Consider the following 15,196-nt stretch of genomic DNA (forward strand, 5'->3'; position numbering starts at 1 on the left):
ACACTCTACAAGGCAGCACGAATGGAGGGAGGGGAGACAGCATGGCAGACAGAGACACACTGTGTGTGTGAGAGAGATGCGCATTGCTCCTTTAAGTACACTGCCTTTTTAAGTAGATCAGGAAGCTGAGACGGCAGCTGCTGCCAGGAAGTTCCCTCCGTCCTGAGCCCGGTCGTGTGTGTCCCCTGCTCTATGGAAGATGGGGTAAGCAGGGTGCAGAAGGAGGGGGACACTCTGACATTAGCCCCCCTCTTTCTTCCCTCCCTCCCCCCCCCATACAGCAATCAGGAGGCTCTGGGGAGCAGTTCAAAGGCAGAGGGCAGGAGCAGCACGTAGCAGTGGGGGGAAGGACAGCTGAACTGCTAGCAATTGATAGCCTGCTGGGCGGCTGCCGCACAGGGAACTTAGGGGAGCGGGTAGCTGATGGGGGGCTGCAGGTCCACCCTGGTTCCAAGCCCCCATCAGCCAGCTGCAATGGGCTGCTCTTCCTGCAAGCAGTGGACAAAGCAGGCGGCTGCCAAATGACATTATAAGGGAGTATTGCTCAACTTTAAACGAGCATGTTCCCTAATTGATCAGCAACATAACAACGAAACAACGTTAACCAGGACGACTTTAAGTGAGGAGTTACTGTAAAGCGCTAATTATGCCAGAGTCAAACCGCAAAGAACAGCTTCAGCTTAGATAATTTTTAACAAAATTATTTTCCTCTGTTTTATACAGTTAGAACATAATAATGAAAGTAAATCAGTTACAGAAACACTGGATTAGGGTTAATTTGTAAATTAAATCCTTCACAAAAAGTAGTGTGAAAAAATGGCATCAAACAGTCTTTTGTTTAAATACAAGTAATCAAATGCAAAATGAGCAGCAGTTGCTATCTTGTTTGGTCACTTGTTTCCAGTGATGATTGGTATGTTGAAACATATTAATAATGACCAGAACCAAAATGTTAGTCAGATTAGACTGACTCCCTAGGTTTCTTCTTGGTGTTGTCTTCCAGGCTAACCGTGATGCTGTACTGAGCAGAATACCAGAGCACAAAAATGATCGCATCATCAGTTTGCAAAGTGCATCTGTGGTCTACGATTTGCTTACAATTGCCTTAGGGAGAAGAGGTCAATATGAAATGCTATCAGAGGTACGTCTGTAATAGTAAATATTTCCAGTGCCATGTCTTCAGTTTGTTTCCAACTGTTAACATGTATGAAATGTAGATGACAAAACTGTCTGTGGTCATTTGAAAACAAAAACTGCCATGGATTTACTGCTCTGTTCAGTTATGTTGTAGTAAAAGGGTCTAAACAGTTTCATAAAAAATCTTCTACCATAACAATTGTATTATAAATACATCCTCATTAGTGGGTAGCTGGAAAAGGAATTTATGAAACTATTTCTTTTGAGGTAAGTATTTTATATAATTTCCCCCTTTGGTCTCATAGCATTGGGACTGCTCTAAAATGCTGTTCATAATAATAATACCTGGCTCTTACATAGCTAATAATGAGTTTCTCCCTCATTAATTGTCTCTTCAGATCTCTGCTATAGAAATTGCATATGATGCCTGAAGAGTTTTATTTAATTATATAATATAGAAATCTGTTCTTTTTAGATATGCCTTCTTACATGTTTAGGGCTTTTTAAAGTGTAATCTCTTATTTCTCAAATGCATAATGGCTAATCAGGCTCTTTGCAGAAGAGAAGGTTTTTCTCCTGCTTAAAGCAATGCCTTGAATTCAGCAAAATGCCATTAACTGAGATTCATGGTTAGCCATCTGTATCCACGATGAGCCCTTAGTCACACCTGAATTCCATACGTTTCACTTGACATGAAAAGCCCATCAAGGAATTGATTAGCTGGTTAGTAATATGCCTCAGAACATTCACTGAAGAATTCTTTACTTAAAGTACAAATTCAATAGTGTTATAGTGTCTGGGAAGCATTTCATATCAATATCTCCTCATGCTCAACTCTGAAATGGAAGTATTTCCTCCTGTTACCATCATTTTTCAGCTTCAGGTGGTCTACACACAATTTTTATCAGAGTAATAGTAGCCCTTCCATGAAACCAAACAGTATAAAAGGTTAGGTAGGGCTTTCGTTTCTCAGCATAATCTTGGATTGTCAAATATTTTAAACTTCTTTCCAGTAAATGACTTAGTTTCCTAAATTGTATATTCACTATGTGGTGTTTACATAGAATTTGTTTAGGGCTTCATTTGCCAAGCATGTACCCCAATGTATTAGTGTAGGTTTGTGCACTTCAGAAATTAATGGCTCATGGTTTGTCCCAATGTCCTCCAGTGCATGTAGGCATGTCAGTTGTACTGATACATCCTGAAACTTCCTCAGATTTCATGGCTCTTGAGTAGGTTAGTACTCATATGGTTAAAATTAAGTCTTTGCCAGATTGGGGCCTAACCCTTCATAGGTATAGTCCATTGCAGTACTATAGGGTTATTTTGTACATCAAGCCACTTTTCAGAAGCCTAACTTTAGTCACCCATTTTTGAAAATCTTGGCCAATACATAACGTTTAAAAATATTGGAGTATTTGTGGCACCTTAGAGACTTAGTGCCACAAGTACTCCTGTTCTTTTTGCGGATACAGACTAACACGGCTGCTACTCTGAAACCTGTTTAAAAATATTGATACTCTGGCCATGAAGCAGGTATTCTATATGTGGAAAAAACATCTTGTATAAAGAAATTCTCTATCAGAATAAAATGTATGTCAAAGTACAATGCCTGTTTTTGATGGAAAGATACAAATGTACTGTTCTGTCAGATGTTCTGTAAGATCTGTTCTTCTCTCATATCGACAAAGCATTCAACTAGCTCTTAAATCCCATGCACTATTGTCCAAAATATTCCAGAACATCCAGGCTTTAAGGAGCTAGTGTTCTCCAGCCACCCATGGCATTGTGCAGCTTATCTGCCTTCAAATTCTGTGGTCACCAACCAGGAGCCTCTAGCTTAATTTTATTATTAATGTAAAAATAATAACATTTGAAAAGTCTTTGATCCGTTAGTATTAATGTACTTCAGCTTGGTCAAAAAGGAGTTGGTAATTCCCGTTTATAATTAATCTATCTAAATATCAATCCAACAGAGGAAATTTCCTTCTAGATAGCCTGTCATCCTGTGTGGACCTGACCTTTCATTTGGCTCCTCCTTGGAGCTTTGTATCACTTTTTGTGTTCTGGAAACCAGGTGATGATCTGTAGGTGCTCCTAGGAGGCAGCCATTTTTTGGAGCCAATTACAGTTTTTGCTCCTGCAGAAAGTAATGAAGTGCCTTCAGTAGAGTCAAGGAATAGACCTTTATATCTATTTCCTGATTTCTTTAGGTTCTCTCTCCCCCCTGTGACAGACCCAGACCAGTGGGGTACAGGAGTCTGGTAGAGGGCAAATATACTGGTCACTGGATGAGTAGTTTTCTGTTCCCTGAGTGACCAGAGCAGGGACTGCACTAGAATAATCAGGAACCCGCTAGAACCAGTTAAGGCAGGCAGGCTAATTAGGACACCTGGTGCCAATTAAGAAGCTGCTAGAATCAATTAAGGCAGGCTAATCAGGGCACCTGGGTTTTAAAAGGCGCTCACTTCAGTTTGTGGTGCGAGTGTGAGGAGCGGGGAGCAAGAGGAGGAAGGAGCTGAGAGTGAGAGGGTGTGCTGCTGGAGGACTGAGGAGCACAAGCGTTATCAGACACCAGGAGGAAGGTCCTGTGGTGAGAATAAGGAAGGTGTTTGGAGGAGGCCATGGGGAAGTAGCCCAGGGAGTTGTAGCTGTCATGCAGCTGTAACAGGAGGCACTATAGATAGCTGCAGTCCACAGGGCCCTGGGCTGGAACCCGGAGTAGAGGGCGGGCCCGGGTTCCCCCCAAACCTCCCAATTGACCTGGACTGTGGGTTCTTCCAGAGGGGAAGGTCTCTGGGCTGTTCCCCAACCCACATGGTGAATCTCCGAGGCAAGAAAATCCTCCAATAAGCGCAGGACCCACCAAGATAGAGGAGGAACTTTGTCACAGTAGTTACTGTGATGAAGTGTATTTGATCCTTCATGAATTCAGAGAGCCCTTTCTGGACCAACAGCATCTTTCCCCAGGCAGGTCACTAGAAAACAAACCCAGTTCTATTTTGTCTAGATTAATAGATTTAAGATCATAAAGGATCGTTATGCTTATCTACTGTAAACATTTGCGTACAAAGACCACCAGATTTCATACAGTAATTCTTGCATCACACCCATACCATCTATCTGACCTGTAGCATATCTTTTAGAAAAATATCCATTCTTGATTTAAAAATGTTAAGTGATGGAGGATCCACCACATCCCTTGTTAAGTTATTCCAATGCTTAATTACCCTCACTGTGAAATTGTGTGCTTTATTTCTAGTCTGAATTTATCTTGCTTCAGTTTCCAGGCATTGGATCTCACTATGCCTTTGTCTGCTAGATTAAAGAGTCTTCTACTGCCAGAAATCTTCTGTAAATTCAGGTACTTACAGACTGTGATAAAGTTACCTCTTTACTTTCTCGTTGATAAGCTAGATAGATTGAGCCTCTTAAGCCTTTCACTGCGAGACATGTTTTCTAGACTTCAAATCATTCTTAAAGTTCTTCTTTGAACTTTTTTTTTCCATTTTAAAACATTTTTTAAGTATGGACACCAGAGCTAGACAACAGTATTCCAGTCCTTTCCTCATCAGTGCTGTATACAGAGATAATACCCTCTCCCTACGGTTACCTGATATTTCCTCCTTCTGTGTCCAAGAACTATTATCTCTCTTAGCCACAGTATTGTACTGAAAGCTCATGTACAGTTGGTTATCCACCATGACCCCTAATCCTTTTCAGAATACAGCCCCCCAACTCTCCCCAATACTGAAAGTGTGACATACGTTTTTTGTTCCTAGGTATATGACCTTGCATCTAGCTGAATTAAAATGCATATTGTTCAGAGGAACACGGTTTACCAAGTACTCCAGATCATTCTGTAGTAGTGACCTATCATTATTATTTACAACTCTACCTATTTTTGTGATCTGCAAAATGTATCAGAAATGCTTTTATATTTTCTTCCGGATTATTGGTAAAGATGCTGAATAGCATTGGGGCAAAAACAGATCCCTATCGGACCCCATTAGAAATAGCTCCCTTTGTTATTATGATGATTCTCTGTTTATAATTACTTTTTGAGATCTATCAGTTAGCCAGGTCTTAATACATTTAACATGCATTATACTGGTTTTTGTATAGTGCTGGGTTTTTAATCAGAATGCCAGGTGGTACTAAGTCAAAAGGTTTACGAATGTCTCAGAATATTACATCTACAGAGTTGTTTAGATATTATTATGTCTAAAGCAAACTTGTGATCTCTTCAGAAAAGACATTTATCTGACAGAACCTATTTTTCATAAAACAATGCTAATTAGTACCAAGCTACCAACCTTTCATTGTTTTTTCTGATTGCATCCCATATCAGTCCTTCCATGATTTTGCCCAGGATTGATGTCAGGCTACCTGCCCTTTAGTTATCCTGATCATCTTGCTTACCCTTTTAAAAGTACTGGTATATTCGCCTTTTTTCTCTTGAACTTTCCTACATTCCAAGATTTGTTAAAAATCAACATCAGTGGTTCAGAATCCTCCTCAGCTAAATCTTTTAAAACTTTCTCTCTCGCGTGTGTGTATGGCATCTGCAGAGCAATGTTCTGTAGATGCAGTTGTAGGTCCATAAGCCATCTCAAGGCCTCCTCTGTGTCATTGTCAGATAAACCGTTGTCCATTTCACCTTTGAATCCATATTTGGAGCACTGCATTATTATGTGTTCAATGGTTTGGATGTTCTCACTGCAGTTGCGTGAAAGATGAGTCTTTGATTTTCCACTTGTGCATTAAGTAACTGCATGGTTTGTTCAGATGCGGTTCAGTGAGGTGTTGATTGTGAAGTATGTCATGATGCACATGGTCTGATTCAGCTGCCTATCCCCAAGTTGTCTATGGCAGCTTCTTGTCCAAAACTAGTGCGCAGTACTGTGCAACTGAGTATACCAGGGTTAAGGCCGATGTTCATAGCAGCAGAGCAGTTGGTGCCCAGCTTGTTCCCACTAACTTTTGGATAATGTTGGTGCAAGCCTTCGCTTTAGAGGCTACTTTCTTGAGGTGGTCATGAAAGGTCAGTGAGTGGTCAAGAATAACATCGAGATATGTTGGCTTTGGGTCATAACGCACAGTTTCACCATAAAACTAGACAGTGCCTTCTGCGATTCTATTTTCAAGGTGGAAAGTAAAGACTGCCAATTGCTCGGATTTGGTCTCAGCTACCACTTTTGGAAGTACTCCTCCGTGATCTTAAGGTCAGATATAAGGGTTACTTCAAATTCTTTAAAGTTATGGAGCCTGAGTTGTGAGTGCCAAATCATCAGCATGCAGAAATTTATGCGCCATTGTTTCAGGGATATCGCTCTTGTATACATTGTAGAGTACTGGAGCAAGTACAGAGCCTTATGGTAGCCCATTATTGAAAGTGTGTGGCTTGCAGGTTTGACTTCCGAGGTGTACGCACATCCTTTGGCTGCTAAGCTGGTGTTCAGCAGCTGGGGAATGTGAACACAGGATCACTTTGGCCAGTTTCAGTAGTAGTCCATCCTTTCAGACAGATGGAAGAAAGTAGTACTGGGTCTTGAGTTTTTGTTGGTATCCAGCCTTGGTGTACGTAGTGAGGCCCAGGACTTGGGCACAGCAACTTCCGTGCAGTCGGAAACCAGCTTGCTCCTTGTGTAGGCTGGTATCTGCAGCGGGCCCGATTTGGTTCCGACTCATACACTTCATCACTTGTAGGTGGTTCTCAAACAGGAGATTGCCCTATAACTAGAAGAGTCATGTGCAGGTTTTCCAGGCCTTAGGATTTCAATGACTTTGGCGTCTCTCCACATGGGGCAGATTTCACTGGTCTCTAGGATATTGGTGAACATCCATTTCAATGTCAGTGGACCCAGGTTATATAGGAACTTGAGATAGATGCCATCTTCTGCTGCGTTTCCCAGATTTGTGGCTACATTGGCTGCATCAATCTCCCTGTTTGTGAATGGTCCAAACCACTGGGATAATGAAGAGCATGTGGACCTCATCTGCTGGAGTTGATGCTGGACTGTCTGCACTACTGTTTGTCCACTGGCTGTTTTGATGTCCACAAAAGTTTAGCAATGATGGCATTATCTTTCACCTGCATCCGAGTGGAATGCAAGGGATCTGTAGCCCCCAGGTGTCTCAGTAGATTCCAGGAACATCTGCTTGTGTGTATGAAATTTAGACCTTCTGCTCATTCGGGCCACTGTTTCCATCTTGCTGCATCCAGTGCTGCCAGGAGAGCTTTCCAATTTCTGGGTCTCTACACTCGTCATATTTATGGAAGAGCTCTTGGCTCTCTGCAGTCCAGGAAGGAGTGTATGATGACTTGTGTCCCTGGGGGATGTTCTGATCTCCCCCACAAAGAAGGAGCTTAGTAAAATGGTGTGACTGAAAACACACATACACACACCCTATATACTGCTGTAATAATCTTTATCTTGTGAGGTATCATTTGAAAACTAGTAACTCGCTGGTCAATAATATGGTGAAATTTATGTAGCAACATTATATGTAAAGTTATGAAATCCCCCTTTATGATATTAGCACATGTTGAAAACCACACAGCCCTGCCTAAGCAAAAGTTGTTAATTGGGTCTATCTTAAACAAATGAGTGTGTGTTTATCCCAATTTACACACACATAGTAAACAGGATTCTGGAGATAACAGGGGGAGATGGCAGGAGACAAGCAAATTGACATTTCAACAAACACATGTGAGGGGAGAGAGCACGGAGTGTCCATCACCTGATTCCATGTCACCTACCTCATTGTTGGAAAACTTTGCTTTGAGGGGTAATCTTCAGAAGAATCCACTTGAAAAGTTCACTGAACTGTAAAAGAGAAGAGCAGAAAACCCTAAATTATTTCTTTCACCTAAGAAGACAAAGGCACCAGCACCTTTGGGCCTCCTGGAGAGATCCTGAGCAGGGGGAAGGGTCAGTCACCATCTTGCTGGAAAACACTGGGTGAGAACGTGCATTTTAAACAAAGCTTTGAATCAAAACTTGCTTGATTAAGTTTTAGACTTTTAGATGCATGTTCTCACTTATATTTGTTTGTGACGACTTCTAACTTAATCTCTTATACCTGAATTCACTAAAAAAAACTATTTTCTTGTGTTAATAGACTTTTTTTTTTTTTAATCTAAAGCAATACAATGCTGAGTTTAAACTGAACTGTTTGGTAACTCCAGTTAAAGTAGCAAACTGTTGAATATTGGCTTCATACAGGATCAACAAACCTTAATTTCTGAACTGTCCAGAACAGGGCTGGAGAGTGCAGAACACATGTTTTTGGGAAAATTCGGGACTGGGAATTTGTTGGGGTCACTCTGCAAATAGTAACCAAGGGTGATGGAAGCTGAAGTGTGACTGGTGTGTTACTGACAGGCTGCTGGGTTAAGAGCTGCTGGACCAGGGCTTCAGCAATACAGAGGCACTCAGGATATGAACTTCATGCTGGTAGGCTGTTTAAGTGTGGCCCAGGAACTTCAACAACAAAGCATTGTGGGGTATGTGGTGACACAACCCGTCACTGGTCTGGATTACACCTCGGAATGTGACAAATGATCAAAAGTCTTCAGCGTTGGGACAGTGTGGAAGATTGTATTCTCCGCAGTTGTCGTGAAAGTGGCTCAGTCAATTTTTTTGAAGCTCCAGCATGGTGCTGGTTTTAAGTAGAGTACTGGAATTTGAATGCCAATATGGGTCAGTACTGAGCTGTGCTGGCTGTTTGGGAAGTTGTCAAGGACAATCCGTGATGCATGTATTGGTGTGCCTGTATCATCTTTAGAGGTGAACCTCAGGCCAGGGCAGTATCCTGTGCCCTATCTTTCAGAATGGAAAGTGCCATGCTGTTTTGCATCAGAAAGGAGGAGTATATCATTTGCTGATGCCCACTGTGTCAGTTCTTCACCTGAAGTATTGTTTGCTGCCTAGCTCCACTGTGTGTGGTGACAATTAAAGTCCCCTACTAATAGAGCAGGGTCCTGTGCGGTTGGCAGAGTTGATTGCGGGCACTTCACACTGGGTGGTTTGTGTACATTGATGGTAAACTTGACAAGGCGCACAGAGATTGTAGTTGTTTCTTTGTGCACTTTAGGAAGTAGGACCACATATTAGTTGATCTCCTGCTTCATGTATATTGCCAGCCCGTATTTTGGGTGGTAATTGCTGGCTATGAGTTTATAGCCCTTGATTTTATAGCAACAGGCTTTTTCTTCGTTTGTGGCATAGGTTTCCAGGAGGGCGAGGACGTGGATGGTGGTCGTCTTCAGATTTTCTCCTGGTAGTCACACTTGGATCATAAGAGGCCTTCAACATTCAATTGGCAGATCTTTACCCCAGGTCCAATCTGCCTAGTAAGTTGGCCCTGAAAAGTCTTATTTTATTGCTCTTTTGACTGGGAGGTTGACCATTAACGTTTGGTCGCTGGTTTGATGACATTAGTGATGGTTTCCCACTTAACAAGGTGGACCGGATGGAAGTGGTCATTACCACCTTCCATCTTTAAAACTCTTTGGTGCTGAGTTGTCCCGTCCTGCAAGTTTAAAAATGTTTATCTTTAGTAGTTCCTCTTTAATATCTAGTTGATTTACTCTTTAGTTACTGTTCGAATTTTAAAATTCCTTTTTATCCTTCTATTGACCTTAGATTTTCATTGGTTTTAGCATTTCATAGTTGTATTTAGCATTTCATGATTCTGCATTTCATAGCTGCTGATATATAGTCACTGCTATCAACCTCAACTGTCTGCTGCAAGTGTTTATCCAGGACCAGCAGGATCAAAAGAAGTTGGCTTCTTTGGCTAGCTTCTCTGCTAGTTAACCCAGCAGGAAACCTGTAATCATCTGATCTTCACTGGGAAAGCCCTGGGAGGTCAGTGACCAATCTTTCACCCACAGAAGGACTGTAGCGTAGAGAACTGGGAGGATTATTTCTACTACACTTTTAGTTTCTTTTCTTTATTCTATAACCAAAAGCTTGATATCAAAAGGATTGAGGTTGGAGATTTGAGGTTCGCTAAGTGTGACATCCCCCAAGACAAATCCTAAAAAACAAGAATTACCAAGTTGTGGGTCACCTCTTAACCATACCCTAATGTCCACCCAACATGCTTCCAATGACAAAGATACACTGCATAGTTGCAATGAACTTTCTTCTACCTCCAGCTGGTAAGGAAATGCCTTTCAAATAATATATTTATCTCCCGCACCGTATAATGCAGAACCTTAATTACAATGCCATGCTTTCCAACAGTCACATAACACATTCACATTTTGCACATGTGAATGTGCAAATGTGTCAACAAAGTCACAAGTGCAAATATTTGCTGATGTCTCTGAACTTGTGTGTGCATATTCCATACCTCTACAATAATTACTATTAAAGGCAGTGGCCCTGGAACTTGAGGTAGAGTGGTCCAGGATGGACTTCAGAGGTATTTTTGTTTGTTTGTTTTGTTCTGTTAGCCTAAAGTAAATATGATTCCACAATGTGGAAAAATGTGCCATTTTCTGGGAGTTGTGCTTGGTTGGGAGCGGGGGGAGGGAATCAAAAAATAGGTCAGGGGTCTGCACTGAGTATTGAAATTCCCCCAAAATTGTGTATTTAAAGCAGGGGTGGCCAACCTGAGCCTGAGAAGGAGTCAGAATTTACCAATGTACATTGCCAAAGAGCCACATCAACTCCCCCCGCTCCTAGCCCCTCCGGGCAGCCCCACCAACCAGCCCCTTCCTCCCCGTACCTCCTGATCAGCTGTTTCGTGGCGTGCAGGAGGCTCTGGGGAGAAGGGGAAGGAGTGAGGGCACGGCAGGTTCAGGGGAGGGGGCGGGAAGGGGTGGAGTGGGGGCAAAGCCAGGGGTTGAGCAGTGAGCACCCCCTGGCACATTGGAAATTTGGCGCCTGTAGCTCCAGCCTTGGAGTCGGTGCCTATACAAGGAGCCGCATATTAACTTCTGAAGAGCTCTGAAGCCACAGGTTGGCCACCCCTGATTTAAAGCATTGTACTTGAATAAATAGAGCAAATTACCCTGCTGTTTCCTGCATCATGTGAGAAGACAATAAATTAAAAAGAAAAAAATAGGAAACTTAACCTCTGAATTCTATTTTAACCAATACAGCTCTCATCTCAATGAATACACCTATAAAAACAGTAACATTCAAATTTATTTCACCCTATGGTAATGATACTTTTAAAACTCAATCAATATGGTTTTGTGGAAAATACTTCCTAGTGTGTCAATGAGCTACAGAATTTTTTTCTTAACGCATTTTGGGCACTACCAAAGCATAATTAGTAATACAGGTTAATGTTCAATGGGCCAACTGTAAGCCTTGTTGAAATCTTTATGTAGTAAGGGAGCAAATTTATGGCTACTAGTTGCTGTTTTTGGCTTAACCTCTGGGTTGTCATGAGAATCATGGCTATGAAAAGGAAAGCAATGAATATTATATCCTTGTATCTGTAAATACTAAAGATATTAACATAGTTTATTGAAGTTTTACAGTTCTCATAATGCATTATGAAGTCCAACATTATTTTGAAAGAAAAATATTTTTTTCTGATGCTGTGTACTTGTTTTAGGTGCCAATATGTTTGAGTTCAAACTTCTGTTTTTGTTCAGATCTCACATAGTAAATTTGTTTTATTTATCTAGTGCAGATTATGTTCTTACCACTGTAAAAGATACAAAGACTATCCCTGCCCTGAGGAGCTTACAATCTAAAACACTTAGCATAGGTAAAATGCCAGGTAAGATCCAAAGGAGGTATTGACTTAGACCACTACAAACATGTTTGTTGTTTTACTGTTTTAATAATGTTGGATTTAAATTGATAAGAACATAAGAATGACCATAGTGGGGTCAGACCAACAGTCCATTTAGCTCAGTATCCTGTCTTCCAACAGTGGCCAAAACCAGGTGCTTCAAAGGGAATGAACAGAACAGGGCAATTATCGAGTGATTGCCCGGTTATTCACTTCCAGCTTCTCGCAGTCAGAGGCTAGAGATACCCAGAACGTGGGGTTTTGTCCCTGACCATCTTGGCTAATAGCCATTGAAGGACCTCCGTAAACTTATCTAATTCTTTTTTTAACCCAGTTATAGTTTTGGCCTCCACTATATCCCCGGAAATGAGTTCCACAAGTTGACTGAGTGCCATGTGAATAAGTACTTCTTTTTGTTTGTTTTAAACCTGTTGCCTATTAATATCATTGAGTGACCCCTGTTTTTTGTGTTTTGTGAAGAAGTAAATATTTCCTTATTCACTTTCTTTACACCATTCATGATTTTATAGATCTTTATCATACCCCCCCCCCCCCCCCCCGAGTTGTCTCTTTTCCAAGCTGAAAAGTCCCAGTCTTTTTAATCTCTCCTCATATGGAAGCTGTTCTATTCACTTAATCATTTTTGTTGTCCTTCTTTGTACCTTTTCCAAGTCTAATCTCTCTTTTTGAGATGGGGTGACCAGAACTGCATGCAGTATTAAAGATGTGGGCATTTCATGGATTTGTATAGTGGCATTATATTTACTGTTTTATTATCTATCCTTTTCCTAATGGCTGTTAACATTTATTAGCTTTTTTGACTGATGTTGCACATTGAGCAGATGTTTTCAGAGAACTATCCACAATGATGCCAAGATCTGTTTTTTTGAGGGGTAATGGTTAATTTAGATCCCATCATTTTGTATGTATAGTTGGGATGATGTTTTCCAATGTGCTTTACTTTGCATTTATCAACATTGAATTTCATCTGCCATTTGTAACTCTTCATAGTCAGCTTTGAACTTATCTTGAGTAATTTTGATTAGTGTTTGTAGGCCAGCTTGGGGCCTTCGGTTGTAAATTCCTGGAATTTATTTGTGGGGTTTTTTGTGTCTTGTAGAGTGCTGAGCACATGGATGGCTTAACTAGTGCTTAAACTATATCAAATCCCAACTGTAGCAATAATTGTTCCTTGTCAGTTGGAGTGATAGATACTTAAGTCCCTTCTGAGAACTGTATATAACTACATATCTTTCCAACATAGTAGAATTATCTGCTGTGTCTCTTTAATAGGTCCTCCTTCCTACAGTGCTACATGTCACACAGCTTGAATACTGATTTAATTCAAGTTAGTGTAAATACAATGACATTCAACTTTTTTACTTTTTAGCTAAATGTCTACTCCCTAAATACAGGAGAACGACAGAAATTTTCATGTTTCAGTGTGATAGCCATGTTAGTCTGTATCAGCAAAAACAACGAGGAATCCTTGTGGCACCTTAGAGACTAATAAATTTATTTGGGGATAAGCTTTTGTGGGCTAAAACCCACTTCGTCAGATGCACTCCACTCCATGCATCTAGTGAAGTGCATTTTAGCCTACGAAAGCTTATGCCCAAATAAATTTATAAATTTACATGTATTGGAAGGCCAATTGTGAGGTACTGAATTTTACAAAATAGCAAATAAGTAAACAAACAAAATTGGGGAGTGGGGGATGTGCATCACAATATGGACACTTAGAATTTAGTTTCAATTATTTATACTGTTTCTTGGTATGCTAATAAATGCACTGCAGTATATTTTGCAAGGCTTATGAGACCTTAGTACAAAAATTCCTCACTACAGTGTCCTAGTAAATCTTGCTTGAGCAGTGGGGGAGGGGGAGAGACTAACAACTTTTTGTGCAAATTAGCCAGATTTTAATGGGGCATTGCAGAGACTTCTTGTCTTTTTCCACTTTTGGCACAACTCACAGGATTTACAGTATTCCTTTATGTCCAGCTTTATACCTGGCCAGTAAAAATTCTTCTGAAGCTGTTCAAATGTCCTTTCTATTCCTAGGCCTGGTCTACACTGGAGGGAGAGGGGGGAGAGGATCGATCTAAGATACGCAACTTCAGCTATGAGAATAGCGTAGCTGAAGTCGACGTATCTTAGATCGACTTAGAATCACTTACTTGGCGTCCTCGCGGCGTGGGATCGATGGCCGCCGCTCCCCCGTCAACTCCGCTTCCGCATCTCACCGTGGTGGAGTTCCGGAGTCGACGGCAGAGCAATCAGGGATTGATTTATCGCGCCTACACTAGATGCCATAAATCGATCCCCGATAGATCGATCACTACCCACCGATCCGGCAGGTAGTGTACACGTACCCCTAGATGTCCATCGAACGGATAGTCATGGGCTAAATGTAGTAATGCCGACCTGTGCTTTTTGAGCATTATGAGTTGTTTGTAGTGCTCCCTGATGCCCTTGTTCTTTCCCATTGGGGCTTCCCTAAATATCTTGCCTTCTTTCATAAAAAACCTCCCCCATCATCTTTTGCAGGGGTATTGCTAATGCTCTCTAGGAAAACATCTGTGTCCCGATCCTTAACAAAGGCTCCTTGATTTGGAGGGCTGCTTCAGTAAGAGGAGCTGATACCCCCTCCGTGGCAGTGTTTCCCACTCTGCAGTGCAGGCAAAGTGTCTTTCCCTGTTCCTTCTGTCTCTTCCTCCCCTGGGTCAGACAAAGGGGCTTCTGTGGTACATGCTTTCCCACTGCAGGTTACCACATTAGTAACTTTAGACACAGATATAATAATTTCCAACCAAAATGTCTGCAGGGATACCATCCCAAATTCCCACTTTCAGATCATATTTTGCTCCCCTCCTACTCCAGCTGTATGTGGGCTAAGGGTGCTGTGATTTCAAAATTTCCCAAAGCAAGGAGTTTTACATTTTCTTCTGGGAGCATGTTAAGCTCTTTGACCATCTCCCTTTTAACCAGTGAAATCTGCAGAGCAGTATCTTTCCATGCCTGGCATACCCCACCATTAACCTTCACATCTTTGATGAATATCTTGTCCTCCACAACAGAGGATAAAAATAAACAAAAAGTTTATTTAATAGAAAAATCATAGTCAATGGTGAAATAGTAAAGAAAAGCAAATACAAGTTATACAGAAAATAAACATAAAGACAAATCTCAGGCTTTATAATTCTCTACTAATTAAGTTCCCTTTTCTAATAGATGTTACCTATTGCCTCTGAACAGTTTCCCAGCGTGTCCTATGTCCTAGAGGGGATCT

At 41.3% G+C, this 15,196-nt stretch overlaps 1 protein-coding gene across 5 annotated transcripts in view; it reads left to right on the forward strand.

Moving 5' to 3' along the window:
• TTC7B (tetratricopeptide repeat domain 7B) overlaps positions 1-15,196 on the forward strand; it is a 315,699-nt gene that overhangs the window by 133,856 nt on the left and 166,647 nt on the right. For all 5 annotated transcript variants that reach the window (XM_034768134.1, XM_034768135.1, XM_034768136.1 and 2 more), the window contains one exon: positions 1,004-1,141. In XM_034768134.1, the coding sequence (XP_034624025.1) occupies positions 1,004-1,141 (138 nt within the window). The remainder of the gene's footprint in view (positions 1-1,003; positions 1,142-15,196) is intronic.

This window comes from Trachemys scripta, chromosome 4 (genome assembly GCF_013100865.1).
Source record: "Trachemys scripta elegans isolate TJP31775 chromosome 4, CAS_Tse_1.0, whole genome shotgun sequence".
NCBI lineage: Eukaryota > Metazoa > Chordata > Testudines > Emydidae > Trachemys > Trachemys scripta.